This window comes from Pseudophryne corroboree, chromosome 4 (assembly GCF_028390025.1).
Source record: "Pseudophryne corroboree isolate aPseCor3 chromosome 4, aPseCor3.hap2, whole genome shotgun sequence".
In the NCBI taxonomy this organism is placed as follows: Eukaryota; Metazoa; Chordata; class Amphibia; order Anura; family Myobatrachidae; genus Pseudophryne; species Pseudophryne corroboree.
In genome coordinates, this window is record NC_086447.1 from 370,378,401 (window position 1) to 370,404,545 (window position 26,145).

Here is a 26,145-nt window from a genome sequence, read left to right on the forward strand (position 1 = left end):
CGTTTTCTCCTCTTCCTGCAAGCAGGTGTGGATATGGGCCTGAGGTTGGGATCTGTGAAGGAACAGATTTCGGCCCTGTCCATTTTCTTCCAGAAACAATTGGCTCCCCTCCCTAAGGTTCAGACCTTTTTGAAGGGAGTTCTGCACATCCAACCTCCCTTTGTACCGCCTACGGCGCCTTGGGACCTTAACGTGGTGTTGCAGTTTCTCCAGATGGTCTGGTTTGAGCATCTACACGAGGTTGAGGTCAAATTTCTTACGTGGAAGGCTGTCACGTTGTTGGCCTTAGCTTCTGCTAGACGTGTGTCAGAATTGGGGGCTTTGTCCTGTAAAAGCCCTTACTTGATATTCCACGAAGATAGAGCTGAGCTCCGGACTCGTCAGCAGTTTCTTCCAAAGGTTGTGTCAGCATTTCATATCAACCAACCTATTGTGGTGCCAGTGGCTACTGACTCCTCAATTTCGTCAAAATCCTTGGATGTTGTGAGGGCTTTGAAAATCTATGTGAAGAGGACTGCTCGTCACAGGAAATTGGACTCTTTGTTTGTCCTGTATGATCCCAAGAAAATTGGGTATCCTGCTTCAAAGCAGACTATATCTCGCTGGATTAGGTTCACTATCCAGTATGCGTATTCTACGGCAGGATTGCCGTGTCCAAGATTTGTTAAGGCCCCCATTACTCGTAACGTGGGGTCTTCCTGGGCGGATGCCCGGGGTATCTCGGCGTTACAACTTTGCCAAGCAGCAACTTGGTCTGGGTCGAACACGTTTGCTAAGTTCTATATGTTCGATACTTTGGCCTCTGATGATCTGAAGTTCAGTCGATCAGTTCTGAAGGAGCCTCCGCGCTCTCCCTCCTGTTGTGGGAGCTTTGGTACATCCCCATGGTACTAATGGTACTAATGTGGACCCCAGCATCCTCTAGGACGTAAGAGAAAATAGGATTTTGGTTACCTACCGGTAAATCCTTTTCTCGTAGTCCGTAGATGATGCTGGCCGCCCGCCCAGCGCTTCGTTTTCCTGCAACCGCTATCTGGTTCAGTACAACTTTGTTTAGTTATGTACTGCATTGTTACTTGGTAATTAATGTTTCAGCAGTTGCTGAGTTTTTCAAGCTAGTTAGCTTGATGTGCCTTGTATGTGTGAGCTGGTATGAATCTCACCACTATCTGTGTTAAATCCTTCTCTCGAAGATGTCCGTCTCCTCGGGCACAGTTTCTAGACTGAGTCTGGTAGGAGGGGCATAGAGGGAGGAGCCAGCCCACACTCTCAAACTCTTACAGTACCAATGGCTCATGATGGACCCGTCTATACCCCATGGTACTAATGTGGACTCCAGCGTCCTCTACGGACTACGAGAAAAGGATTTACCGGTAGGTAACCAAAATCCTATTTTATTATCATACTGGTGTGCTGCCCTGGGGTGTCTGGCCCTTGCCTGTTTGTGGGGTGTCACGCCCCGAACTTAGACTTAATGTTAGGTACCCCCAGTATTCAGAGACTCCATGAAGCGGCCTTGGGGCGTCCCATACCTTTGCAAGTGTGTGCAACTGAGATCTCTGAAATCTCTACCACCATTTAGTTATCAAATCCTGTTGCTGATGTCATCCAGTGTGCTGGGAGATACCAATGTTTCTTGTTCAGAATAACCCCTTCCTTTCATGCAGCTGGCTGACATTACTAATTGAGCAGTACTAATAAGAGCAGTAAACCAAACTTCTTGATGCTACTTGAGAGACTTGCCTGCACTCTCCATTCAGTCAGGCTTTTGTGCCCAACACTCCACAGAGACAGCACTGACCTAAGGTAGAGAATGATCTGGTCACTGCTTAATCTAATGGCCATTTCTCACTACTTATTATCCTTGATCTCTCTGCTGCCTTTGACACTGATGACCACTCTCTCCTCATACAAACACTACAATCCCTAGGTCTTCAGGACACAGCCCTTTCTTTGTTCTCATCCTACCTATCTAATCGCTCTTTCAGTGTTCGTTTCTCTGAATGTGCCTCATCTTCGCTACCTCTATCAGTTGGAGTACCGCAAAGCTCAGTCTTAGGTCCTCTGCTTTTCTCTATCTATACCACATCTCTTGGCAAACTAATCAGCTCTTTCGGATTTTGGTATCATTTGTATGCAGCTGATACTCAAATTTACCTATGCTCCCCTGATTTGTCACCATCTGTATTGGTCCATGTCACTGAATGCCCTTCTGCCATTTCATCTTGGATGACATCTCGCCACCTCAAACTTAATATTTCAAAAACAGAATTAATTATATTTCCACCGGCCAATAGTGGTTCCCAACCTGATCTCTCTATCACTGTTGATAACTCAACAATCATCCCTACCCCACAAGCTCGCTGCCTAGGTGTCATTCTTGACTCTGAACTGTCGTTTGTTCCCCACATTCAATCTGTCTCAAAATCATGTTACATACATCTAAAAAACATATCCAAAATACGACCATATATTACACAAGGCACTTCAAAAACTCTAATCCATGCTCTCATTATCTCCCACATTGATTATTGTAATAGTCTCCTGGCTGGTCTTCCCAAACATAGGCTTTCACCACTAGAATCCGTTTTGAATGCAGCTGCGAGGCTAATCTTCCTCGCTAGACGGTCATCATCTGCAGATCCGTATTAAATCTAAAATACTTTCTGCTGCGGGGTACACTGGGCTCCACAAGTCTGGACAATGGGGGGGTGTAGAGTAGGATCTTGATCCGAGGCACCAACAGGCTCTAAGCTTTGACTGTTCCTAGAATGCACAGCGCCGTCTCCTAAATCACCCTGCCTCCCAGCACAGGAGCTCAGTTTGTCAGTTGGTGCTGCAGTAAGCAGGCACTTAACAGAGGGGCTGCTCCAAGCAGCCCTGAGAAAAGCTTTTTATGAGGTGACTTCAAGGGCAGCAGCGGTGGTAAATGTCTTGTGACATTCACTGCTGCAGCTCCAGCTCTCCCCAGCGGCGCTGTACACTCCCGAGCCCTGGTTGCCGGGTACCTACAGCGGAGGCTCCGGTTTTCTTCATGTTAGACACACACGGCTGGGGCTCTCCAGGATCGCGTGGCCGCGCTTCGGGAGGTGGTAAGTGGGTCCCGCTCGCGATCCGGCGCGGTCAGTGGGAGGTGGGCCGCGCGCGCTGGTGGTGGACACTGTGGATACAGGCAATCCCACTAGATCACCAGGGCATGGGCGCAGGTCAGGTTTTCTCTTAAAACCGATTTTAATATCACCCACAGTACACTGTGGTTTTGCCAGCAAGGGGGATAAGGCTTAGACCTGAAGCCCCTCCCCCAGGGCGCCATTTCCAGCAAGTGTTCCCGCCCTGGAGCTGCCTCTCTGTCTTTTCCTCACTCCCTGTCAGTGTCTGCGGCGCCATTACTCCTCAGGTCACTGTTCCTGGGACTGCTTGGGCAAATCCTCCTATGTAAAGCCGCCTGGTTGTCAGCGCTGTGCCTTTACATGACACTTAAGTGTTCTACCTGCCTTTTTAGTCAGTGTTAGTAAGAAAGAGTCAGGGGTTTATAGTATAATAACCTCTGCATTGTACAAACTGTGACTATTTGTGTGTGCATTGATAGCTGAGTGGTGTCCATCTCGTGTCTTTCACTCAACTTGCTATCCCTATATTCTATAACCTGAGGGGGCTTGGTGCGTCAGGTGTTATTTAATATAGGATTTTCACAAAGATATACTGTATTACGTATTTTTCTCTGTGATTTAGTCACCATATCTCTCCTTTATCTCTGCTGGTGCTGACTACACTGCGCAGACGTTTGGGTTTAGGGATATAGTGCTGCTAATAATTGTACTGTGTTACCTTATACTGCAAGTTATATCATGTCTGCTTCTGAGGGTAACTGTTCTGGGGCGGAACACACTGCTGGTGTTGCTGAAGCCACAGGCACATATGGGGAGAATATAGCAGCTGTGGGCTCTGGTTCTGGGGGCTCCTTGCCCCCAGTGGGACTGTGGCAATGGAGGCACATACTGACCCTCCGTGAGCCGCTTTTTCCACGCTTCTGCATACGCTAGTTCATAAACTAACACCCCCTATGGGACCCCCAATGCCGGTACAACCGTATGTGGTCCCTGCAGCTAACCCGCCGTGGGCGGACGATTTATCTGCTCAATTAAAGAAGTTGAACCAGTCCCTGACTACTAAAAAGTCTGACCATCGCTTGCCTAAGTCCAAGAGGTCCTCTAAGCGAGCGCTCGTCTCCTCACAATCCACTGCTGTCACTGACACCTCGTCTGATGAAGACAGTACATACACTGACCCCACAGGTTCTGACACAGATACGGCTGATGGGGAGGGTAGTTCACATGTGGATGTTCCTGATCTTTTGGAGGCTATTAAGTTAATTCTGCAGATTACGGATGATCCCGAGCCATCCGTTCCTCCTAAGAAACCAGATAGGTTCAAGCGTTAGAAGGTGATTAAACAAGTTTTACCTCACTCTGACCACCTAGTGGATATACGTCAGGAACCCTGGCAAAGCCCGGGTACGAAGTTTGTGCCTCAAAAGAAAATGCTGAGTCGCTATCCCCTCGCGCAAGAGCTGTCTAAGAATTGGGAAACACCTCCTCCAGTAGACTCGCATGTGGCTAGGATGGTGGTTTCCTCAGCTCTACTGTCACGTCTCTAAAAGAGCCTACGGATAAACGTGTCGAGGGTTGTCTAAAAGCGATTTACACCCTCACGGGTGCTGCACAAAGGCCCACTATTGCAGCTACATGGGCGGCAGAGGCTATTGAAGCATGGGCCTTGGAGTTAGAAGCTGAAATCTCCTCTGACCATGCTAGACAATGCTTATCATATATTGTCACAAATTCTCGCTATATTAAAGAGGCGGCTTCTGATGCCGGTGTCCTAGCAGCCAAGGCCTCTACTACGTCAGTCCTGGCTCGCAGGATATTGTGGCTGAGATCCTGGTCTGTGGATCTGGACTCTAGAAAAACCCTGGAGGTACTCCCTTTCAAGGGAGATATTCTGTTTGGGGAGGACTTAAATAAGATAGTGGCTGACTTGGCTACTGCCAAAACTGCCTGTCTGCCTAATACAGCTCCTTCTGTGTAGAAGGCCAAAGGCACGTCCTTTCGCCCCTTTCGTCCTTCAGGTAAAGCAAAAGGTCAGGCATACCATAAGCAGGCCCGCACTTCCAAACCTGGTAAGCCTAAGCCCCAAAGAGCCTGGGCTGCCCGTCAGCCAGCAGCCAAGACCGATAAGCCTGCCGCATGACGGGGCGGGCCTCCCTCTGGGGGATCCCAGGGTGGGGGCCGGCTTTTAGGGTATACCCAGGAATGGTTGAAGACCACTTCAGATGCCTGGGTACGGGAAGTCGTCACTCGAGGTTACGCCATAGCCTTCAAAAACTGACGCCCTCATCGATTTTGCCGACAGACGTCCCGTCGGACCAGACAAAGGCTAACACTCTGCATTCGGTGGTACAGACCCTCCTGAATACAGGAGTCGTAGTACAGGTGCCTCTTGCTCAGAGGGGTCGGGGGTACTATTCTCCGCTGTTTCTAGTCCCGAAACCGAATGGGTCGTCCCGGCCCATTCTCAACCTCAAGGCACTGAACAAGTTTGTGAAGGTTTCTAAGTTCCGTATGGAAACTCTTCGCTCTATAGTTCTGGCCTTGGAACCTGGGGACTACATGGTCTCCCTGGACATACAGGATGCTTACCTGCATATTCCTATAGCAGTGTCACATCAACAATACCTGAGGTTCGCTATTGGCAACCTCCATTACCAGTTTCGGGCGTTAACTTTTGGTTTCAACACACAAACTGCAACCAGGCGCTTAATTGAATTTAATTAATATATCATCAATTAATTATTCTCAAGCTGCAATACAGAGCTACTGACTTGGGGTCTTCAAGTCAGAATAATTAGCACAGGTGGTCCCTGTGCTGATTCCCAAAGCTGCTTTACCAATTAGCTCTCTGCGCTATTTATTATGGTATGGCTGATGTACCAAAAGTTACCTTTTGGTTTAACAACGGCTCCGCGAGTCTTCATTAAAGTTATGGCGGTGATGACGGTGGTACTCCGCCGTCAAGGGGTCAGGATTCCCCAGATCTTCTCCTGCGTCATCTGGATATGACGGTCTGGTTTCTACAAGCCCACGGGTGGCTCATCAACTGGAAGAAATCTTCCCTGGTCCCTGCTCAGAACATGGTGCTTCTGGGAGCGCTGTTGGACACTCACAACCAGAGGTTGTTCTTGTCTCAGGAGAAAGTCGGGAAACTTCAGGACAGGATTCGTTGCTTCCTTTCTCGTCCGCAAGTGTCGATACATTCGGCAATGCAGGTGCTGGGCCTCATGGTATCAGCTTTCGACATGGTGGAGTATGCCCAATTCCATTCTCGCCCCCTCCAGAAGCTGGTTCTAGCCAAGTGGGACGGCCTGCCTCACCGGATCAGGTCTCAAATGATCTCTTTGACTCCGGAGGTCCGTCTGTCGCTGCTCTGGTGGCTCCAGGACCGACAATTGTGCAGAGGCCGTCCCTTCTGGATATCCAACTGGGTCCTGTTGACGACAGATGCCAGTCTAAGAGGTTGGGGCGCGGTGCTGGAGCAGCACTCCTTGCAGGGTCGGTGGACCAAGGAGGAATCTCTCCTCTCGATCAACATTCTGGAATTGCGGCCGGTCTGTTCAAGTACAGTCAGACAACGCCACCACAGTGGCTTACATAAATCATCAAGGCGGCACTCGAAGCCGTTTGGCAATGAAGGAAGCCTCATGGATTCTACATTGGGCAGAACGCCATCTACCGGCAATATCGGCAATATTCATTCCGGGAGTCCTGAATTGGGAAGCGGACTTACTCAGTCGTCAGGACGTGCATGCTGGCGAGTGGGGCCTCCATCCAGAAGTGTTTCAACTCCTTGTGGAAAGGTGGGGTCTTCCAGATGTGGATCTGATGGCGTCTCGACACAATCACAAGGTTCCGGTCTTCGGAGCAAGGACAAGGGATCCTCAAGGGATCGTGGATGCGTTGGCAGTGCCGTGGAGGTTTCGGCTGCCGTACGTGTTCCCTCCGGTGTCACTCCTGCCCAGGGTAATTCGGAAGTTCAAGCAAGAAAAAGGAAATCTGCTTCTCATAGCTCCAGCGTGGCCCAGACGGCACTGGTTCTCAGACCTGCAAGGCCTATCGTCAGAGCGTCCACTTCTACTTCCACAATGCCCAGACCTCCTCGTTCAGGGCCTCTGTGTCTACCAGGACATAGCCCGGCTGTCTTTGACGGCGTGGCTCTTGAAGCTTCCGTCTTAAGAGCTAAGGGTTTTTCTGAAGAGGTCATTAAAACTATGTTGCGGGCCCGGAAACCGGCCTCTGCTCGGATTTACCATCGGGTCTGGCATTCCTACCTTGTTTGGTGCGCATCTAACCATTATGACGCTTCCATGTTTAGTATAGCCAAACTTTTGGCTTTTCTACAGCAGGGCATAGATTTAGGCCTGCGTCTGGCCTCCCTCAAGGTTCATATTTCTGCCTTGTCGGTGTGGTTTGAGAGAAAAATTGCGACTTTACCTGATGTTCATACTTTCACTCAGGGTGTGTTGCGTATCCAACCTCCCTATGTCCCGCCTGTGGCTCCTTGGGACTTGTCGGTGGTTTTGGAGGCGTTGCAGGAGCCTCCATTTGAACCTCTTGGTTCAGCTGACCTTAAGTGGCTTTCCCTTAAGGTGGTGTTCTTGCTGGCTATTGCCTCTGCTAGAAGAGTGTCGGATTTGGATGCCTTGTCTTGTAGTTCCCCATATCTGATTTTTCACCGTGACCGGGCGGTTCTTAGGATATTTACCTAAGGTGGTTTCTTCGTTCCACCTTAATCAGGAGATTGTGGTTCCAGCTTTTGTCTCTCCTGATTTGTCTCCCAAAGAGCGGTCTTTGGATGTGGTATGGGCTCTCCGTATCTATGTGAAGAGAACTGCTTCTATTCGAAAGTCTGATTCTCTCTTTGTTTTGTTTGGATTTCACAAACGTGGCTGGCCTGCTCACAAGCAGACCCTGTCCAGGTGGATTAGAATGGTGATTGCGCATGCTTATGTGAAGGCTGGTCTGTCAGCTCCTGTTCATATTACGGCCCATTCTACTCGGTCTGTTGGACCTTCTTGGGCGGCCCAACGTGGTGCGACCCTTGATCAATTGTGCAAAGCGGCTACGTGGTCCTCCGGGAACACGTTCATAAGGTTCTATGCCTTCGATACTTTCAGGATGATAAGGTAAGCCAGGATGCTTCCTTTGGACGCCGGGTTCTTGTGCCCGCTACAGTGCGTCCCCTCCCATAAGGAACTGCTTTAGGACATCCCCATTGTCCAGACTTGTGGAGCCCAGTGTACCCCGCAGCAGAAAACGAGTTTTATGGTAAGAACTTACCCTTGTTAAAACTCTTTTTGCGAGGTACACTGGGCTCCACAAGGCGCCCACCCTGACGCACTTAGCTTCTTTGGGTTTATATGGCATTAGCCGCTGACACTTCTCTTGTCGTGAGAGTGTGGTGTATGTGGCTACTAACCGTTGTCGTCTCTTTTCCTGCTACTGCATTGGGCTGGTTAACTAAGCTGAGCTCCTGTACTGGGAGGCAGGGTGATATAGGAGGCGGCGACGCTGTGCATTCTGGGAACAGTCAAAGCTTTGAGCCTGTTGGTGCCACGGATCAAGATCCTACTCTACACCCCCCCATTGTCCAGATTTGTGGAGCCCAGTGTACCTCGCAGAAAGAGTTTTAACAAGGGTAAGTTCTTACCATAAAACTCGTTTTTACTTACATACAAGGCTTTTAACCAAACTGCACCAACATGCATCTCTTCACTCGTCTCAAGATATCTCCCTGCCCGACCTCTCCGCTCTGCACAAGATCTGCGTCTCTCATCCATACGCATTACTTGTTCACACTCAAAATTACAGGACTTTAACCGGGCTTCACCCACTCTGTGTAATGCCCTCCCACGCACAATAAGACTCGCCTCTAGTCTCCAAACCTTTAAACGTTCCGTGAAAACTCACCTCTTCAGACAAGCTTATCAAATTCCAGACACATACGCATAAACCTTCAGTGCTTCCCTATCTAATTACATCTTCTCTGTACAGTACACACAACCTCACATATCTTGTCTTTCTTTACTCTCACACCCTCCTGACCCTTTGCCAAAATTAGTGGGTGATCATATCATACAGCCCATTAAGGAACCTAGCAATCTGGTGGACCATTATGCAATAGGTAGCATCTATCCCAAGTGTATTAATGGCTATATCCCTATAGATTGTAAGCTTGCGAGCAGGGCATTCCTACCTCTGTCTGTCTGTTTTTATCCAGTTTTGTTCTATTACTGTTGTTCTAATTGTAAAGCGCAACGGAATATGCTGCACTATTTAAGAAACTGTTAGTAAATAAATATTATGGGACGCACCATGCTAAAAACCTACAAAACCATATTTTAAATCTTCTACTTTCCATATATTGCCAATCCTCATTAAAATGTTTAACAGAATTGCTCATAATAAAATATATTTTATCTTTTCTGTTTTTTTTTCCTGGGAACTTCTGGGATTTAACAAGTTTTGTTCCCTAGGGGTTCAGTATGATATATACCGATGGACAGGATGCCAGCTGTCAGTATACCGACAGCGGCATCCCATCCATCATAATCCTGACAGCCCCCCATTTATCCCCCTAACCCTCATCTTTTCCCTACCCTAACCCTCCCTTCTGGGTGCCTAACCCTAACCCTCCCTTGTGGGTGCCTAACCCTTCCTTGTGGGTGCCTAACCCTCCTCCCTTGCGGGTGCCTAACCATCCCTTGTGGGTGCCTAACCCTCCCTTGTGGGTGCCTAACCCTCCCTTGTGGGTGCCTAACCCTAACCCTCCCTTGTGGGTGCCTAACCCTAACCCTTCCTTGTGGGTGCCTAACCCTCCCTTGTGGGTGCCTAACCCTCCCTTGTAGGTGCCTAACCCTAACCCTCCCTTCCCCGCTGCCTAAACCTAACCCTCCCTGCTAGGTGCCTTACCCTAACATTCCCGTGTGTGCACCCTAAGCCAACCCCCCTTTTCCTGCCTAAACATAACACCCCTCCCCCACCCCCGGAGGCAGTATGGCGGCACGTCCCGCTGTCCGTACGTTCGGTATGCCGGCTGTCGGTATTTTGACGCCGGCATCCCATTTGGCATTGTATATTGACGCTGGGATTGTGTCCTCCCCCAGCATACTGCCGTCTGTATATCGACCTCCGGGATCCCGTTCGTCGGGAAGCTAACAGCTTCCCACTCCCTATTTTCCTCCTATATGCTATAAATAATGGAAAGATTTGTTAAAGATAGAATTGCCCTGATGTGGCAAACTGCTAATGACAAGTTAGTGTGTTCACTCTCTCCGACTGTGACGGAGCATATAGCAAGATCTGACTGAACAGTAAAGAATTAATTAAATTAAATTAAAGCATTTCATGTAGGCTGGGGTACAGTATCTGTGAAATATTGGAACACTTCTCTACTGCATACATAATCCTTACAAATATGATCTAAATTTAATTTTTTTTCTTCCAGGGTGGTCAAAGAAGAGATTTCTGATGACAATGCGAAGTTGCCATGTTTTAATGGAAGAGTCGTATGTTGGGTAAGTCTATCTCTAATTAAGGGTGTAAATCAGTTGTTTAGGAATACAGATATGTCGAGAGATTAAAAATAACGTTTTGTTTTTTTAAACCAAAAGAAACGTTTATGTATTAGAAACGTTGGTCAGCTATGTTTAAATGCTTTCTAACATTAACAATCCTAAAGTTATTCGACTTTGATATGATTTATTTTACATTAGTTACCATCCCGTCAAATGACAGAACAATATAACAGTAATGTCAGCGCCGGCAGCTGTGCATGCCTGATCTGAGCAATACTTGAATTGCTTTGTTGGGCACCATCAAGTGGCCGCCGGCGCGCAAAACATTTGAATTTCCCTCATAGAGGTGAGAAGCAGCATTATCATTTTATTATACAGTAGCTTTCAATAATTTTATTAACTGCTTATTATTATTATTATTATTACATCTAAATATATATAGAATAAATACAGTATATTAGGGAATGGCCCTAAATAAATAAAGAATTTTAGGAAGGAGCATCATTTTAATCGAAGAGAGGCGCCCCATCCAAGAGACCTCATAGTTTGTCCATTGTTTAGTGAGAGCTGTAAATTGAGCTAGGAGGGGAAGAAAGTTACATGTTACTGCATTTTGATAATTTAAAGGGATTTTAATCCCAAAGTATTGAAGGGAGGAGTTTTTGCCAAGAATAATTATAACGAGATTGTAGAGATTAAAGGAGAGAATTATCCATATCTAGAGCGAGCGCTTTCGTTTTGGATGTGTTCAGTTTGTAATATGATATATTGGAATAGTCCTGGAGAATATTATTGATAGCTGGGAGAGATGACTCAGGATTAACTACAAATAAAAGGACATCGTCTGCAAATAAGAAGATCTTATGTTGCAGAGTGCCAATATATACTCCATCCACCAAGGTAGATGTTCAAATTTTTTTCTTCCAAAGGTTCTATTGTTAATACAAAAATTAATGGTGATAAAGGGCATCCTTGGTGGGTGCCATTAGTGATAGGGGAAAGGGTTAGACAAGAACCCATTGCTAAAGACCCGTGCCATGGGTTGAGAATACAAATGGAGAATGTTTTTTGTAAAAATTTACCAGAAAACCCAAACCTAGCAAGAACCTCGGACATATAGAGCCAATGAATCCTGTCAAAAGCATTCTCTGCATCAAGGGATAGCAGTAATAAAGGCTTCTGGTATACAGAATAAGCTTCTAGTAGGGAGGACACCCTCCTGGTATTGTCTGGGGCCTGACGGCCTATAGTGAAACCTACTTGGTCTTGATGCACCAGGGTAGGGAGTAATGGAATCTATTTGCAATTAGTTTAGCATATAACTTTATATCTTTGTTCAAGAGTGCTATGGGTCTATAGTTTTGACAGAGAGATGGATTCTTTCCAGGCTTGGGAATCGTAATTATCTGCGCCTCCAAAATTTCGCTAGGGAAAAGATTTTTGAAGCATCATTATATAGATTAATAAGAATAGGAGAGAGGGAATCTTGGAACATAATGTAAAAATTAATAAACCCGTCTGGGCAAGGGGCTTTATCTTTTTTAAGGGATTTCAGGGTGTTATGAAGTTCTACCTCATTCCAAGGAGATCAAAGTGCAGAAGCGTCATTGGGAGAAATAGAAGGTAAATTAATGGAGTCTAGAAAGGATCTTATGAGCTGCAATGAAGGTTGAGGGGTGAGAGGATCTCAGATAAGATTATATAATTTCTCGTAATAAGAGGCAAATTGATTAGTGATATCTTTAGGGTTCAGGGACATCGACCCATCTAAGTTAGTCAAACCTTTAATTCTGTTAATTATGTTTTTCCTTCTAAGTTTCCGCGCTAATAGCTTACTGGCTCTATTACCCAATGTGTAAAATTTTTGATTCAATGTGGAAATTGCTCTTTGAACGTGAGAAAGATATAAACTATTGAGTTTCCTCTTTGCTTCAAGTATAGTGGAATCTTTAGGGAATTTTTTATGTTTAGCTTCTAACGTTGTCACCTCCAGCTCATAAACTAGTTGGTTTTCTTGGTTTCGGCGTGCTATTCGCGCTGCAGCTTGGATAGCAGCCCCTCTCATGACTGGCTTAAGCGCGCACCAATTGTTAGGAATGGTGGTGTCAGCAGAATCATTGATTTCCAGATAGGAAGACAATGTCTCTCGTAAAATAGATACTCCATCTTCAGCTCTCAGAATATAGTCCTGTAATCTCTAAGGTTGTGGGGGAGAGCTGGTCATATTATATGACCAAGACCATGTTAAAGGAGCATGATCAGACCATGAGATTGGTAATATTTTAACAATAGAAATTGATTGCAGTGACCAGTTATCTGTGAGGAGGAGGTCAATTGTAGAATAAGATTTATGCACTGCTGAGTAATATGTATAATCCCTTGTACCTACATTGTTAACTCTCCAGGCATCATACAAGTCAAATTCAGTCAGAAAATGCGAGAAAGAGGAGGCTAAAGATCTAGCAGCATTATCTGATTGATTGTTTATCAAGTGTAGCGGATTCTTAACTTCATGTAGCTATTGAAAAAAGGTTTTAAGGAATCAAGGCTGTTTGGTATTAGGGGCATAGATCAAAAGACGGTAACATGCCTAGAACGCAGCTTCCCCACAAGAATCAAGTATCTGCCATTGCAATCCACCCACTTGTTCTCCAAATGAAAAGGACACGATTTATGGAATAATATAGCGACTCCATTTCTTTTAAATGTACCACAAGAGGTATAGATTACGGGATAGTTATTATTGGAAAACTGTGTTGGAGAGTGCAACGGGAAGTGTGACTCCTGTATAGCGACCACTTCCGCTTTTTGGTCTGCAAAATACTTCAAAGCTAAACGCCTCTTGCGAGGTGAGTTAAGCCCTTTTACATTGAAACTTAGAAAGTTAGCCATGGGGAGAAATGGCATTATATTATATGGAACAGTGATGTACATCTTTGACTTATCACAATGGGCACTTGCGCACCACTCCAAAAACAAAAATTCAGAATCTGCATCAGTAAAAAAAAAAACACCAGACAAAACAAGAAATAAAATGGGGGAGAAGAACAGAAATAGCGGCCATAGTGGAGCTAGAGATACTGTCACTGGGACACCGTGACGCGTAAGTACAAGTGGGCGGCGGGTCAGCCTTAAATACCCGCCGTCTACTCCAATCTGTAACGATAGTAATAAAGGTCGGAGAATATAGCCATCCTAACTAGAGGAGAAAGTCACCTTCCGAACAGTATAAAGAGAAATGGTATCAAACTGCATAAACATAACCACATAGCAGTGTTCAAACAAAACACAAAAAAAAAAAACCATAGTCCTGAGGACCACACCTGAAAAAACAGTAACAAAAGCCCAGGTGGTCACTGAAACATGGTCATAAGTACTGTATAGTTACCTAAAACTATAGGGACAGACTAACATTTTTATCAAAGCTCATATCTAGCTGTAACATAGATTAAGAAATGTGAGTAGCAAAGCCTATATGAGAGTGCTTATGTAAACCCAGAAATAAGAAAGAAAAGAGGATAACAAAATATATTCGTCAGTTGTTCTAATCAGAATAAACATTATCCCGGGACCAATGTCCACTCCGGAGAGATACGTTTAGGTGATGCAGTTGAAGTAGCAGGTTAGTTGTCAAGGGAAATGTTCCATTTTCTCAAAATTGCAGGGCCATCTTCAGGAGTGGGAATAATAGTAGAAGTGCCATTACGTAACACTATCAGTTTAGTGGGGAATCACCATTTATATTGAACTGTAGCTTTCCGTAGGATGGACGTGATAGCATAAAATGAACTTCTCTTGGCCAAGGTTGCTGAGGACAAATCCGAGAAAAGTTGAAGAGAATCAAGACATTTTGCAGTAGATGAAGAGGGTAGTGCGGCACGTAGAATCTTCTCTTAAATATGGAAAAAATGCACTCTGAGGGGAGTCTCTCTTGGTGCTTGAGCAGGTGCCTGCCTAGATTTCGGGAGTCGATGGATCCTGTCAATCAGAAGGTCCAATAGGGTAGCGTCTGGCAATAGCTTTTGAAAAATATCATTGGCATATAGATACAGGTCGGCATTTGTAACAGAATCAGGGATGCCTCTTATTTTTATATTGTTTCTTCTCAAGTGATCCTCTAGGTCCGTGACCTTCTCGCGGCAAAGGCAACTTCCTGGAGAGAATCGTGGGCAGTGATCAGATCATTGTGCGATGCAACCAGTTCTGTCATTTTATGCTCAATATGGTCCGTTCTGTTCCCAGTCTCAGAGATGTCAGAGCGGAGAGCTTGGATCTTAGATTTAAGTTCGGCCGTGATGTCTGTTTTGAATGAGGAAAGCATAGAATGAATAGAATGGAGATTAACAGGGCCATCCAATGAGTCCATATTGCCCTATGTGATAGTAGTGTAGCTATGTGAAGGTGGTGAAGTTGTCTGAGACAATGGTGTTGGGTCAGTCGAAGGAAGGGACGAACAAGACTTATTTCCAGGTGAAGAGGGTCCAAAAAAGTGCACCTGTGGAGCAGATTTAGATCCTTTAACTTTTTTCGGATGGTGACTTGCAAATTATAGAAATTGGAGTCTGATGACCATATCAAAGGGTTATTTAGGCTGGAAGCGACGGCATAGGGATCATGATGTTAGGAGAACATACTTTTATAAAAATGCTGAGAGATGAAATATATACCAATGATGGCCACAAGATGGTGCTGTGTCATTAGTATTTGAAAACAATGCATTCATCTAGGAACAGATATGTGGTCACAATGTGGGGATTTCTAGGAAAACAAAACACACTGAGCCTGCATGGGACCCAATTTGGTATATAGATGAAGGGTGGGGATGTGACTTTTCTGTAGTGGTCAGGTCTTCTCCCCTAGCGCAACAACAGGGTTTCCATATATATATAACTCCACTCAGCATCGAGGGGCACCACAGGTTAAGGGCCTCTGGTCTGAGCCTGCCAACAACCAGATTTCCCAAGGTTAGGGTATATATAAGGTAAGGGCAGGCACCTCTTATAAGAAAGGTCCCCAGGTAGCTTGGGGCACTCAGTTGATAATGGCCGTCGCCCAGGAGTGCAGCTGCAGAGTGCTCCGGCATCGTCTCCCACAGGACCCCACTCCTGCAGCCGACAGGCCAGAGATCTGAAATAACAGGCATGCTAACCTGAATGCAGAGCTGCCGCTCCTTTACCGCAGGGCCAGGGCTCCTTGAATCCAATATTGCCGCCGTCAGTGAGGCGCTGAGGTCCGTTGTCCCGGCGGCATCAGTCAGGGCTGAGAAGGGCTGCTGCTGTCTGTGTATGATGCCGGCGGGGGTCCCTGGAGAGCGTCGAGGCGGTGGCAGCAACAGTCCTCCGGCAAACGCCACTGAGGTGCTCCGTCGCTGTCTGCGGCATTCCGTCTTCGACTTCCGGGTGAAATTGAGGCCGCAGCTTCAAGGAGAGAGCAGGCCGCAATCCGCAGGAGCTCCCGGTGTGCTCCCCGATTACGCGGACCTGACTCGCAGGCTTGTCAGGGTGTCAGCAGGTGAGGAGAGGTGGGGAGCAAGGTTAGGTATGGTTAGGGAGGGGAATATATGCCCCAAACACAGAGTCTGTACTGGAGCTCTAGGGAAGCACGTCTTCTTTCCAAGACAGCCAGACCACGCCCCCCGGTAACGTTAACTAACGTCCAACTTGGATGAGAATGTCACGTAGAGTTTCAGTAGTCAGGCACTATGGGACAACTAAATCTCTGTGGGTAGGACCCCGGTATCTGGCTGTTGCGTGGCGAGGTATCTACAGTATGTGTATGATAGGTGGGGGAGTGGACAAATTGGGAATTAGCCAATCCTATTAGAGTGATTTATGTGCTGCAGCTGTAGTAGGATCTCTGGCTGCCAATCCTCCATGGCCGGAGGAGACAGACGGTGGTCAGGGAGGCCAGATAGGAGGAGATTACAGTAGGCCAGATAACGAGGGTCTTGGTAGCATCCAGGGTGAGAGAGGGTCTGATCCTGAAAATATTTTTGAAATGGAAATGGCAGTACTGCGAGAGGTACAGACTGTGTGGTTTGAAGGAGAGGGAGGAATCAAGGATAATGCCAAGACGGCGTACTTGGGGGCTAGAGGAGGTTGTTGTGGCATCAATAGATCATGAAATTGTGGTAGGTGAGGTTATATGGTAGGATGGGAAGATGGTTAGCTCAGTTTTAGACATGTTAAGTTTAAGATAGCGTTGGGACATCCAAGAAGAGATAGCAGGGAGATAGTGATGAAGAAGGGTCTGGTGTGGAAAGGTAGATTTAAGTATTATCAGCATAGAGATGGTATTGGAGGTCAAAAGAGCTAATGAGCTAACCTGAGGGCGTACAGAGAGAGAAAAAAAGGAGAGGCCCAAACACAGAACCATGGTGGACACCTACCGTTAGAGGAAGTGCGGGGGAGGTTGAGTCCTGAGAGGATGACTTAGAATGATCGGTCAGAGAGGTAGGAGGAAAGCCAGGAGAGGGCAGTGCCATGCAGACCAATGGAGTGAAGAATTTGCATTAGGAGAGGGTGATCCTCAGTGTCAAAAGCAGCAAAGTGGTCAAGGAAAATAAGAAGAGAGTAGTGTCCTTTGGATTTGGCAGCATGGAGGTCATTGCAGACTTCTGTGAGGGCAGCTTCAGTGGAATGGAGAGAACGGAAGCCAGACTGAAATGGATCAAGTAGGGAGTGAGAGGAAAGAGAGACAGTAAGGCTGTTGTAGACAATGTGCTCAAGTAGTTTAGGCAAAAGGGAGGAGAAAGATGGGTCGGTAGTTGGAGAGAGTGTGTGGGTAGGGTAGTTTTTTAAAGAATAGGGGAGACTTGGACATGTTTGAAGGCAGAGGGGACATTGTTGCGAGGGAATCTGAGGAGGTGGGCAAGATGGGAAAAGTAGTCCAGGTTATTTACATTTAGACCTGGGTAAAATTGCAGTAGCATTTTAAAGTGTTTGTAGCTCAGAATCATTGCTGAATAACATATGGAAAAATTGGACAAAATCGGCTGCACAAGCAGGGAGCTACTTGGCGGGTGTGAAAGCACTGCTGCCGTGCCATGCTTTTGCAGCCGTGCGTGTGGGAGGCAGGGCCTGACATGCGGGGCATACTAGCCCTGTGCTTGGCATCCCCCCCACATGTCAGAGAAACTGATTGTAGATGTGCTGAATTTAGCACGTCTACAATCAGGTCTGACACACCCCCTAAGTCTGCTTATCGATGCAGTGGGTAGTACTGGAAGTTTGCAGAATGAGCTGTCCCTCAGCATGCGTCTTTTGTGTATCAGTATTCCATAATGTTGACTTTCAACCTTCTTAATGTCCCTTTCACCAGCTTTACGCCTATGGCTAATTGGATGGATCGTGTTCTTCTGAGTTAGTGCGGCAATCTTACCCATTCCATGAAAGGTATTTTTCCCACCCATAGTACAGACATTATCATCAACGTTATTTGCTGCTAGAAGCACTGCAGTGTTTTCAGCCACATTCAAAGAGGCATAGTTACCCGATACCTCAGCGTTTCTTTCAAATCTGGTTACTTCTCAATACGTCAAACAATAACCAAGCCTGTGGAGAATGTCAATACCTTAATCTAATTTTGTGGTGCAGCTGAACAGTCAAACCGATATGTGGTGGACATAGTAATCCTCGAGGATGAATACCTTGCATAATGTTGTGGCCAATCGCACCAATTTTCACGGAAACATCCTTTCCCACAAATAAATAATTTTGATAAAAGTAATTTAAAACTTTTAGTAATGTAAATGTAAACGGAAGCACTTTCTTCAGTAAGGTCACTTGGAGATGGATACACATCTACTCTAGAAGAGTTGAGGGACTTGACATCACTTCTGATTATTCTTGCTGCAGCTTCTAATAAGTAAATCTTCTGCAGCTCAATATCCTATTCTTTCGACTTTTGGTGGTACTTCAGAGAATTTCCTTGGCTGTCTACCGTATAATAACCACATATGCCTTCCCACTTTCACTCAAAACTATAATTTCTCTTACGTCCTAGAGGATGCTGGGGACTCCGTAAGGACCATGGGGGTATAGACGGGCTCCGCAGGAGACATGGGCACTACAAAGAACTTTAGAATGGGTGTGCACTGGCTCCTCCCTCTATGCCCCTCCTCCAGACCTCAGTTAGATCCTGTGCCCAGAGGAGACTGGGTGCACTGCAGGGGAGCTCTCCTGAGTTTCTCTGTAAAAGAATTTTGTTAGGTTTTTTATTTTCAGGGAGCACTGCTGGCAACAGGCTCTCCCTGCATCGTGGGACTGAGGGGAGAGAAGCAGACCTACTTAAGTGATAGGCTCTGCTTCTTAGGCTACTGGACACCATTAGCTCCAGAGGGTCGGAACGCAGGTCTCACCCTCGCCGTTCGTCCCGGAGCCGCGCCACCGTCCTCCTCACAGAGCCGGAAGATAGAAGCCGGGTGAGTAGAAGAAGAAAGAAGACTTCAAAGGTGGCAGAAGACTTCATGTTCTTCAGTGAGGTAACGCGCAGCGGTAATGCTGCGCGCCATTGCTCCCACACACACACACACAACAGCAGGCGCTGTAAGAGTGCAGGGCGCAGGGGGGGCACCCTGGGCAGCAATTAATAGCCTCAAGGGACACTGGCAGATGTAAATATACTGCGGAGGCAGTATATTATTAACTCCTGCCAGTTTTTTTGATTATTTGAGCGGGACCGAAGCCCGCCGCTGAGGGGGCGGGGCTTGATCCTCCAGCACTAACCAGCAACATTTTCTCCACAGCACATGCAGAGAAGCTGGCTCCCCGGACTCTCCCCTGCTGAACACTGTCACAGAGGGCAAAAAAGAGGGGGGGGGGGGGGGGCACATGCATTTGGCACAGTGAGTGTTATTATATATATTTATATAAAAGCGCTGTCCTAACTGGGATTTTATTCCAGGGTCTGGTGGCGCTGGGTGTGTGCTGGCATACTCTCTCTCTGTCTCTCCAAAGGGCCTTATTGGGGAACTGTCTCCATATAGTTATTTCCCTGAGTGTGTGGGGGTGTTGGTACGTGTGTGTCGGCATGTCTGAAGCTGAAGGCTCTTCTAGGGAGGAGGTGGAGCAGATGATTGTGGTGTCTTCATCGGCAATGCCGACACCTGACTGGTTGGATATGTGGAATGTTTTAAATGCAAATGTGGCTTTATTACATAAGAGATTGGACAAAGCAGGGTCCAGGGATAAAACAGGGAGTCAATCCATGGCTTTGACCGTGTCACAGGGCCCTTCTGGGTCTCAGAAACGCCCACTATCCCAAGTAGCAGACACTGATACCGACATGGATTCTGACTCCAGTGTCGACTACGATGATGCGAGGTTACACCCAAGGGTGGCCAAAAGTATTCATTATATGATTATTGCCATAAAAGATGTTTTACATATCACAGATGACCCCTCTGTCCCCTCTGTCCCTGACACGAGGGTACACATGTTTAAGGAAAAGAAACCTGAGGTAACTTTTCCCCCCATCTCATGAGCTGAATGAGTTATTTGAAAAAGCTTGGGAAACTCCAGACAAACTGCAGATTCCCAACGCCATGGTGATTTCTGCTAGGCGAGCCCTGTGGACCCGCCAATGGACGGGTGATGCCGACTCAAAGAGGCATATGGAGGTTTTGCCTTACAAAGGTGAGGACTTATTTGGGGAGGGTTTCACGGACCTGGTTTCCACAGCGACTGCAGGTAAATCTACTTTTTCACCTTGTGTTTCCTCACAGCAAAAGAAAACGCCACAATATCAGATGCAGTCTTTTCTGTCGCATAAGTCCAGAAGAGGTCGGGGCTCTTCCTTCCTCGCCAGAGGTAAGGGTAGAGGGAAAAAACTGCCGGCTACGGCTAGTTCCCAGGAGCAGAAGTCCTCCCCGGCTTCTGCTAAATCCACTGCATGACGCTGGGGCTCCGCTGAGGGAGTCCGCCCCGGTGGGGGCACATCTTCGACTCTTCAGCCGCGTCTGGGTTCAATCAGAGGTGGATCCCTGGGCAATGGAAATTGTATCCCAGGGTTACAAGCTGGAATTCGAAGACGTGCCTTCTCGCCGGTTTTTCAAATCGGCCTTACCAGCTTCTTCCCCGGAAAGGGAGATAGTTTTAGCTGCAATTCAAAAACTGTGTCATCAACAAGTGGTTCTCAAGGTTCCCCTACTTCAACAGGGGAAGGGGTACTATTCAACCCTGTTTGTCGTGCCGAAACCGGATGGCTCGGTCAGACCTATTCTGAATTTAAAATCCCTAAACCTGTGCTTGAAAAGGTTCAAATTCAAGATGGAATCGCTCAGGGCGGTTATCTCCAGCCTGGAAGGGGGGGATTTTATGGTGTCACTAGACATAAAGGATGCATACCTTCATGTCCCCATATATCCTCCTCATCAGGCGTACCTGAGATTCGCTGTACAGGACTGTCATTACCAGTTTCAGACGTTGCCGTTTGGGCTTTCCACGACCCCGAGGATTTTCACCAAGGTAATGGCGGAAATGATGGTGCTCCTGCGCAGGCAGGGACTCACAATTATCCCGTACTTGGACGATCTCCTGATAAAAGCGAGATCGAGAGAACAGTTGCTACAAAGCGTGTCGCTCTCCCTGAGAGTGCTGCAGCAGCATGGCTGGATTCTAAATCTACCAAAGTCACAGTTGATTCCAACGACCCGGTTGACTTTCTTGGGCATGATTCTGGACACGGAACAAAGGAGGGTTTTTCTCTTGATGGAAAAAGCCCAGGAACTCCAGAACATGGTCAGAGACCTGTTAAAACCGAAAAGGGTGTCAGTCCATCAATGCACTCGAGTACTGGGAAAAATGGTGGCGACCTACGAGGCCATCCCCTTCGGCAGGTTCCATGCAAGGACGTTTCAGTGGGACCTTTTGGACAAGTGCTCGGGGTCCCATCTACAAATACATCGGAAAATAAGCCTGTCCCCCAGGGCCAGGGTGTCTCTCCTATGGTGGCTGCAGAGTGCTCACCTTCTCGAGGGTCGCAGGTTCGGCATTCAAGACTGGGTTCTGATGACCACGGACGCGAGCCTCCGAGAATGGGGAGCAGTCACACAAGGAAGAAATTTTCAGGGACTATGGTCAAGCCAGGAGGTTTGTCTACACATCAACGTACTGGAATTGAGGGCCATATACAACGGCCTACGACAAGCGGAGAATATTCTTCGCGACCTACCGGTTCTGATTCAATCAGACAACGTCACAGCTGTGGCTCATGTAAACCGCCAAGGCGGGACAAGGAGCAGAGTGGCAATGGCGGAAGCCGCCAGGATTCTTCGCTGGGCAGAAAATCACGTAAGTGCTCTGTCAGCGGTCTTCATTCCGGGAGTGGACAACTGGGAAGCAGACTTCCTCAGCAGGCACTATCTCCATCTAGGAGAGTGGGGACTTCATCAGGAAGTGTTTGCAGAGATAACATGTCAGTGGGGACTTCCACAAATAGACATGATGGCGTCACGCCTCAACAAGAAGCTTCGGAGGTATTGTGCCAGGTCAAGGAACCCTCAGGCAGTAGCGGTGGACGCCCTGGTGACACCATGGGTGTTTCAGTCGGTCTATGTGTTCCCTCCTCTTCCGCTCATCTCAAAAATACTGAGAATCATAAGATGGAAAAGAGTGCAGACAATACTCATTGTTCCAGATTGGCCTCGAAGGGCCTGGTATTCAGATCTTCAGGAAATGCTCACAGAAGATCCGTGGCCTCTTCCTCTCAGGGAAGACCTGTTGCAGCAGGGGCCCTGTGTGTTCCAAGACTTACCGCGGTTCCGTTTGACGGCATGGCGGTTGAACACCAAATCCTAGCGGGGAAGGGTATTCCGGAGGAAGTCATCCCTACTCTGATTAAGGCTAGGCAGGAGGTGACGACGAAACATTATCACCGCATCTGGAGGAAGTATGTATCTTGGTGTGAGGATTTCCATCTGGGCCGTTTTCTCCACTTTCTACAGACAGGAGTGGATATGGGCCTAAAGTTAGGCTCCATTAAGGTACAGATTTCGGCCCTATCAATTTTCTTTCAGAAGGAATTGGCTTCTCTTCCAGAAGTCCAGACTTTTGTAAAGGGAGTGCTGCATATCCAGCCTCCTTTTGTTGTCTCCAGTGGCACCATGGGACCTTAACGTGGTGTTACAGTTCCTAAAATCTCACTGGTTTGAGCCTCTTCAAACAGTTGAATTAAAATTTCTCACTTGGAAGGTGGTCATGTTGTTGGCCTTGGCATCTGCAAGGCGGGTGTCCGAATTGGCGGCTTTGTCTCACAAGAGCCCCTATCTGATTTTCCATGTGGATAGAGCAGAATTGAGGACTCGTCCTCAATTTTTGCCAAAGGTGGTTTCATCTTTTCATATGAACCAACCTATTGTGGTGCCTGTGGCTACGGGTGACTTGGAGGATTCCAAGTCCCTTGATGTAGTCAGGGCCTTAAAAATTTATGTAGCCAGGACGGCTCGGGTTAGGAAAACAGAGGCACTGTTTGTCCTGTATGCAGCCAACAAGGTTGGCGCTCCTGCTTCTAAACAGATTTATTGCTCGCTGGATCTGTAATACGATTCAGCAGGCTCGTTCTACAACTGGATTGCCGTTACCGAATTCGGTAAAGGCCCATCCCACTAGGAAGGTGGGCTCTTCTTGGGCGGCTGCCCTAGGTGTCTCGGCATTACAGCTTTGCCGAGCAGCGACTTGGTCGGGGTCAAACACTTTTGCTAAATTCTACAAGTTTGATACCTTGGCTGAGGAGGACCTCATGTTTGCTCAATCGGTGCTGCAGTGTCATCCGCACTCTCCCGCCCAGTCTGGAGCTTTGGTATAATCCCCATGGTCCTTACGGAGTCCCCAGCATCCTCAAGGACGTAAGAGAAAATAAGATTTTAAACCTACCGGTAAATCTTTTTCTCCTAGTCCGTAGAGGATGCTGGGCGCCCGTCCCAGTGCGGATGAAGTTCTGCTAGACTTGTATATAGTTATTGCTTACATAAGGGTTATGTTACAGTTTTGATCAGTCTCTGGCTGATGCTGTTTTGTTTCATACTGTTAACTGGTTCGTAGGTTCCAGGTTGTACGGTGTGGATGGTGTGGGCTGGTGTAGGAACAGGTGATTTGTATTCATTATCATGTGCACCAATAGGAAGAATCATCATTCCTATAAAAAGGGTCCTGGAACATTTGGAGATTATTCATTGATAAAGCCCCTGTAAGAGGAGCGAAACGCGTCAGAAGTAGAAGTATTGGACCCCTGCATTGATATTGGACCCGTATTCTGCTGGAGCTATTTGCCATCACCATCAGCTTGACCAAAACTGGGAGGAGAGAGACCGCGCATTAGTGCCTGCATGCGGCACGGAGAGGTGTAGACTCACAGAGCCTAGAAGTCGGGCAACATCGTTTACAGCAGGCGCCAGCTCAGGTGCCGCTTCCCGCAGCCAGAGACCACCTCGTCTTCTATTGGAAACTCCCCCGTGCTGACACCGTTGGCGGAAGCCACACGTAAGGCTCCAGTGTGGAGCAGTCTACATTCACCTTAGCATTCATTACTAGGTGGCAACATAATAAGGAATTGTGATACAACGTGACTTTATATGGATACTTATTCTGCTACACGGGTTCCATCAGCAGCTGCTATTGATTTTATCAATTGATTTGAACTTATGGACTGAGCTATATCTACATATACTATTATATATTTCTGTGCACAGAATTCGCTTAGATCCACCTCCTTATATTATACATTTTTAGCATTGCATAATATGTTTTATATTAAGACCGGTCTTGTTTTTCATTTGAGAAGTAATTCTTTCTTCTATATAAATAAATTTTATAAATATAAAAATATAAAGTTGGATTTATTGCATTTCTCAGCCATATCATATCTATATCACAGCGCAAGAGGGTATTTGTAAAAGTTCATACATATAGGGGCCAGATCCGTTCAGAGTGATGTGGGTTATGTGTTGTCAGAACACTCATAACTGTGACACATCAGAACCACAACTTTGTCAGTTTTACCTTGTACCCCCATAGGAGTATACAGGAAAATTGTGGATAGTGCTGTACCATAATTGTGAGTGATGTGTGCAAAAATCCATTGCGAGCACCTATTGCTTGGAATTTAATTGGCTTTGCGCTTTTTAGTTGTAAAACCACTAGAGTTCAGCCATTCATAGTGATCATACTGTTCTGTGCTGAAACATTGAAGGAAATGAGCAATACTTTTTGAATAGAGTAGCACTACAATGCAAGTAATGAGCAGACTGGCATAAACACTATAATGCATGTCTTTTGTTATGCATAGAGGTAATAACCTGGGCTATGACAGATGGAACCAGGCAGAGAGGTTACATGACTTAGCCACTATTAGGAACTGGCAGAGGGTCACTGGGCACAGTCACTATGTTGGTGACTGCTGCCTGGGGCACACACAAGGCAGCAAAGGTACTGCTATCCACTTACCTTGTCCTTCCTGCCCGGGATGATGTTCCGTCTTTCTTACACCCTTGTTCATGGCTGGGCTAATGTGATTGGTGCTGAGAGGGCTTCTGGGCTCTGTTAGCCACACCTCTGCAATGGCCAATGCCTGAAGTATCCCAACGTCACTCATCTGAGTCTCAGCCTTATCACATTAGTGCCATGGCAGTGGGGAATCTCTTGATGTCCATGTCTCACCCCTATTGCATCTGGGTTCACGCATGCACGGTCTGGATTCGTTATGGGGCAGTTGGGAATCCGGCAGATTTGCGGAACTTCTCAGGGCAGCGGAAGACTCTGTGGTGAATTGGGAGACTCCTGCAGGCGGGTAGGCAAGTATGGTTCAAGGTCTTTCCATTTTTATGTCTTGAACGCATAAGAATGAGATGAGTTTCTGTGTAATCTTGCTCTTGCATTGGTGTTGCATCAAATTTGCCTTGCTTTTGACATTCGATATGACTGGATTTAGAAGTAGAGGCTGAGTTCAGGTCACATTTGCTTCTCCTTTAGCCTGGTTGTCACTTGGTGGTGGTCTTGTAATGCTCCAACAATCCCCAGTTATGTGAAAGTGCAGCGATCTCTCTCTCACTAGGAGTATGCAGTGTTTATGAAGTTCCTGGCCAGAGACTGGACTCTTGCTTTCAAAGAGAGTGTTCATCTTTAATAAAACGTCATAAATAGCCCTTTGGAAGGGTCCGGTATGTAATACCGGCAGTCAGGAGGCGAGCGGATTCCGGCGGTGAGCTCATGGAGTCCCCACGCGGGCTCACTGTGCTCGCCATGCTTCGGGCCCGTGACAAGCTTTGCTCACCACACTATTATATTCTCCCTTGGGTGGTGGCGTGGACCGACGGCATTTCGCTGGCTTACAGGATTCCGGTGTCTGCCTGTCTGCCGGCCGGGATCCCGACAGCCGGTAAATGAACTGCATTCCCTTTGGAATTAGTGGATTTTGTAATAAAACTATCTATACTGTAAACAAAGTAACAATTACTCTTACATAAGTCTACTGTAGTTCCCCATATTGCTGCAAAGAGATTTACCTTGGTTAATCAATAT

General features: G+C 46.9%; 1 protein-coding gene across 3 annotated transcripts in view; it reads left to right on the plus strand.

The window, feature by feature from the left end:
• DVL3 (dishevelled segment polarity protein 3) overlaps positions 1-26,145 on the plus strand; it is a 241,293-nt gene that overhangs the window by 90,088 nt on the left and 125,060 nt on the right. For all 3 annotated transcript variants that reach the window (XM_063916586.1, XM_063916583.1, XM_063916584.1), the window contains exon 2: positions 10,561-10,630. In XM_063916586.1, the coding sequence (XP_063772656.1) occupies positions 10,561-10,630 (70 nt within the window). The remainder of the gene's footprint in view (positions 1-10,560; positions 10,631-26,145) is intronic.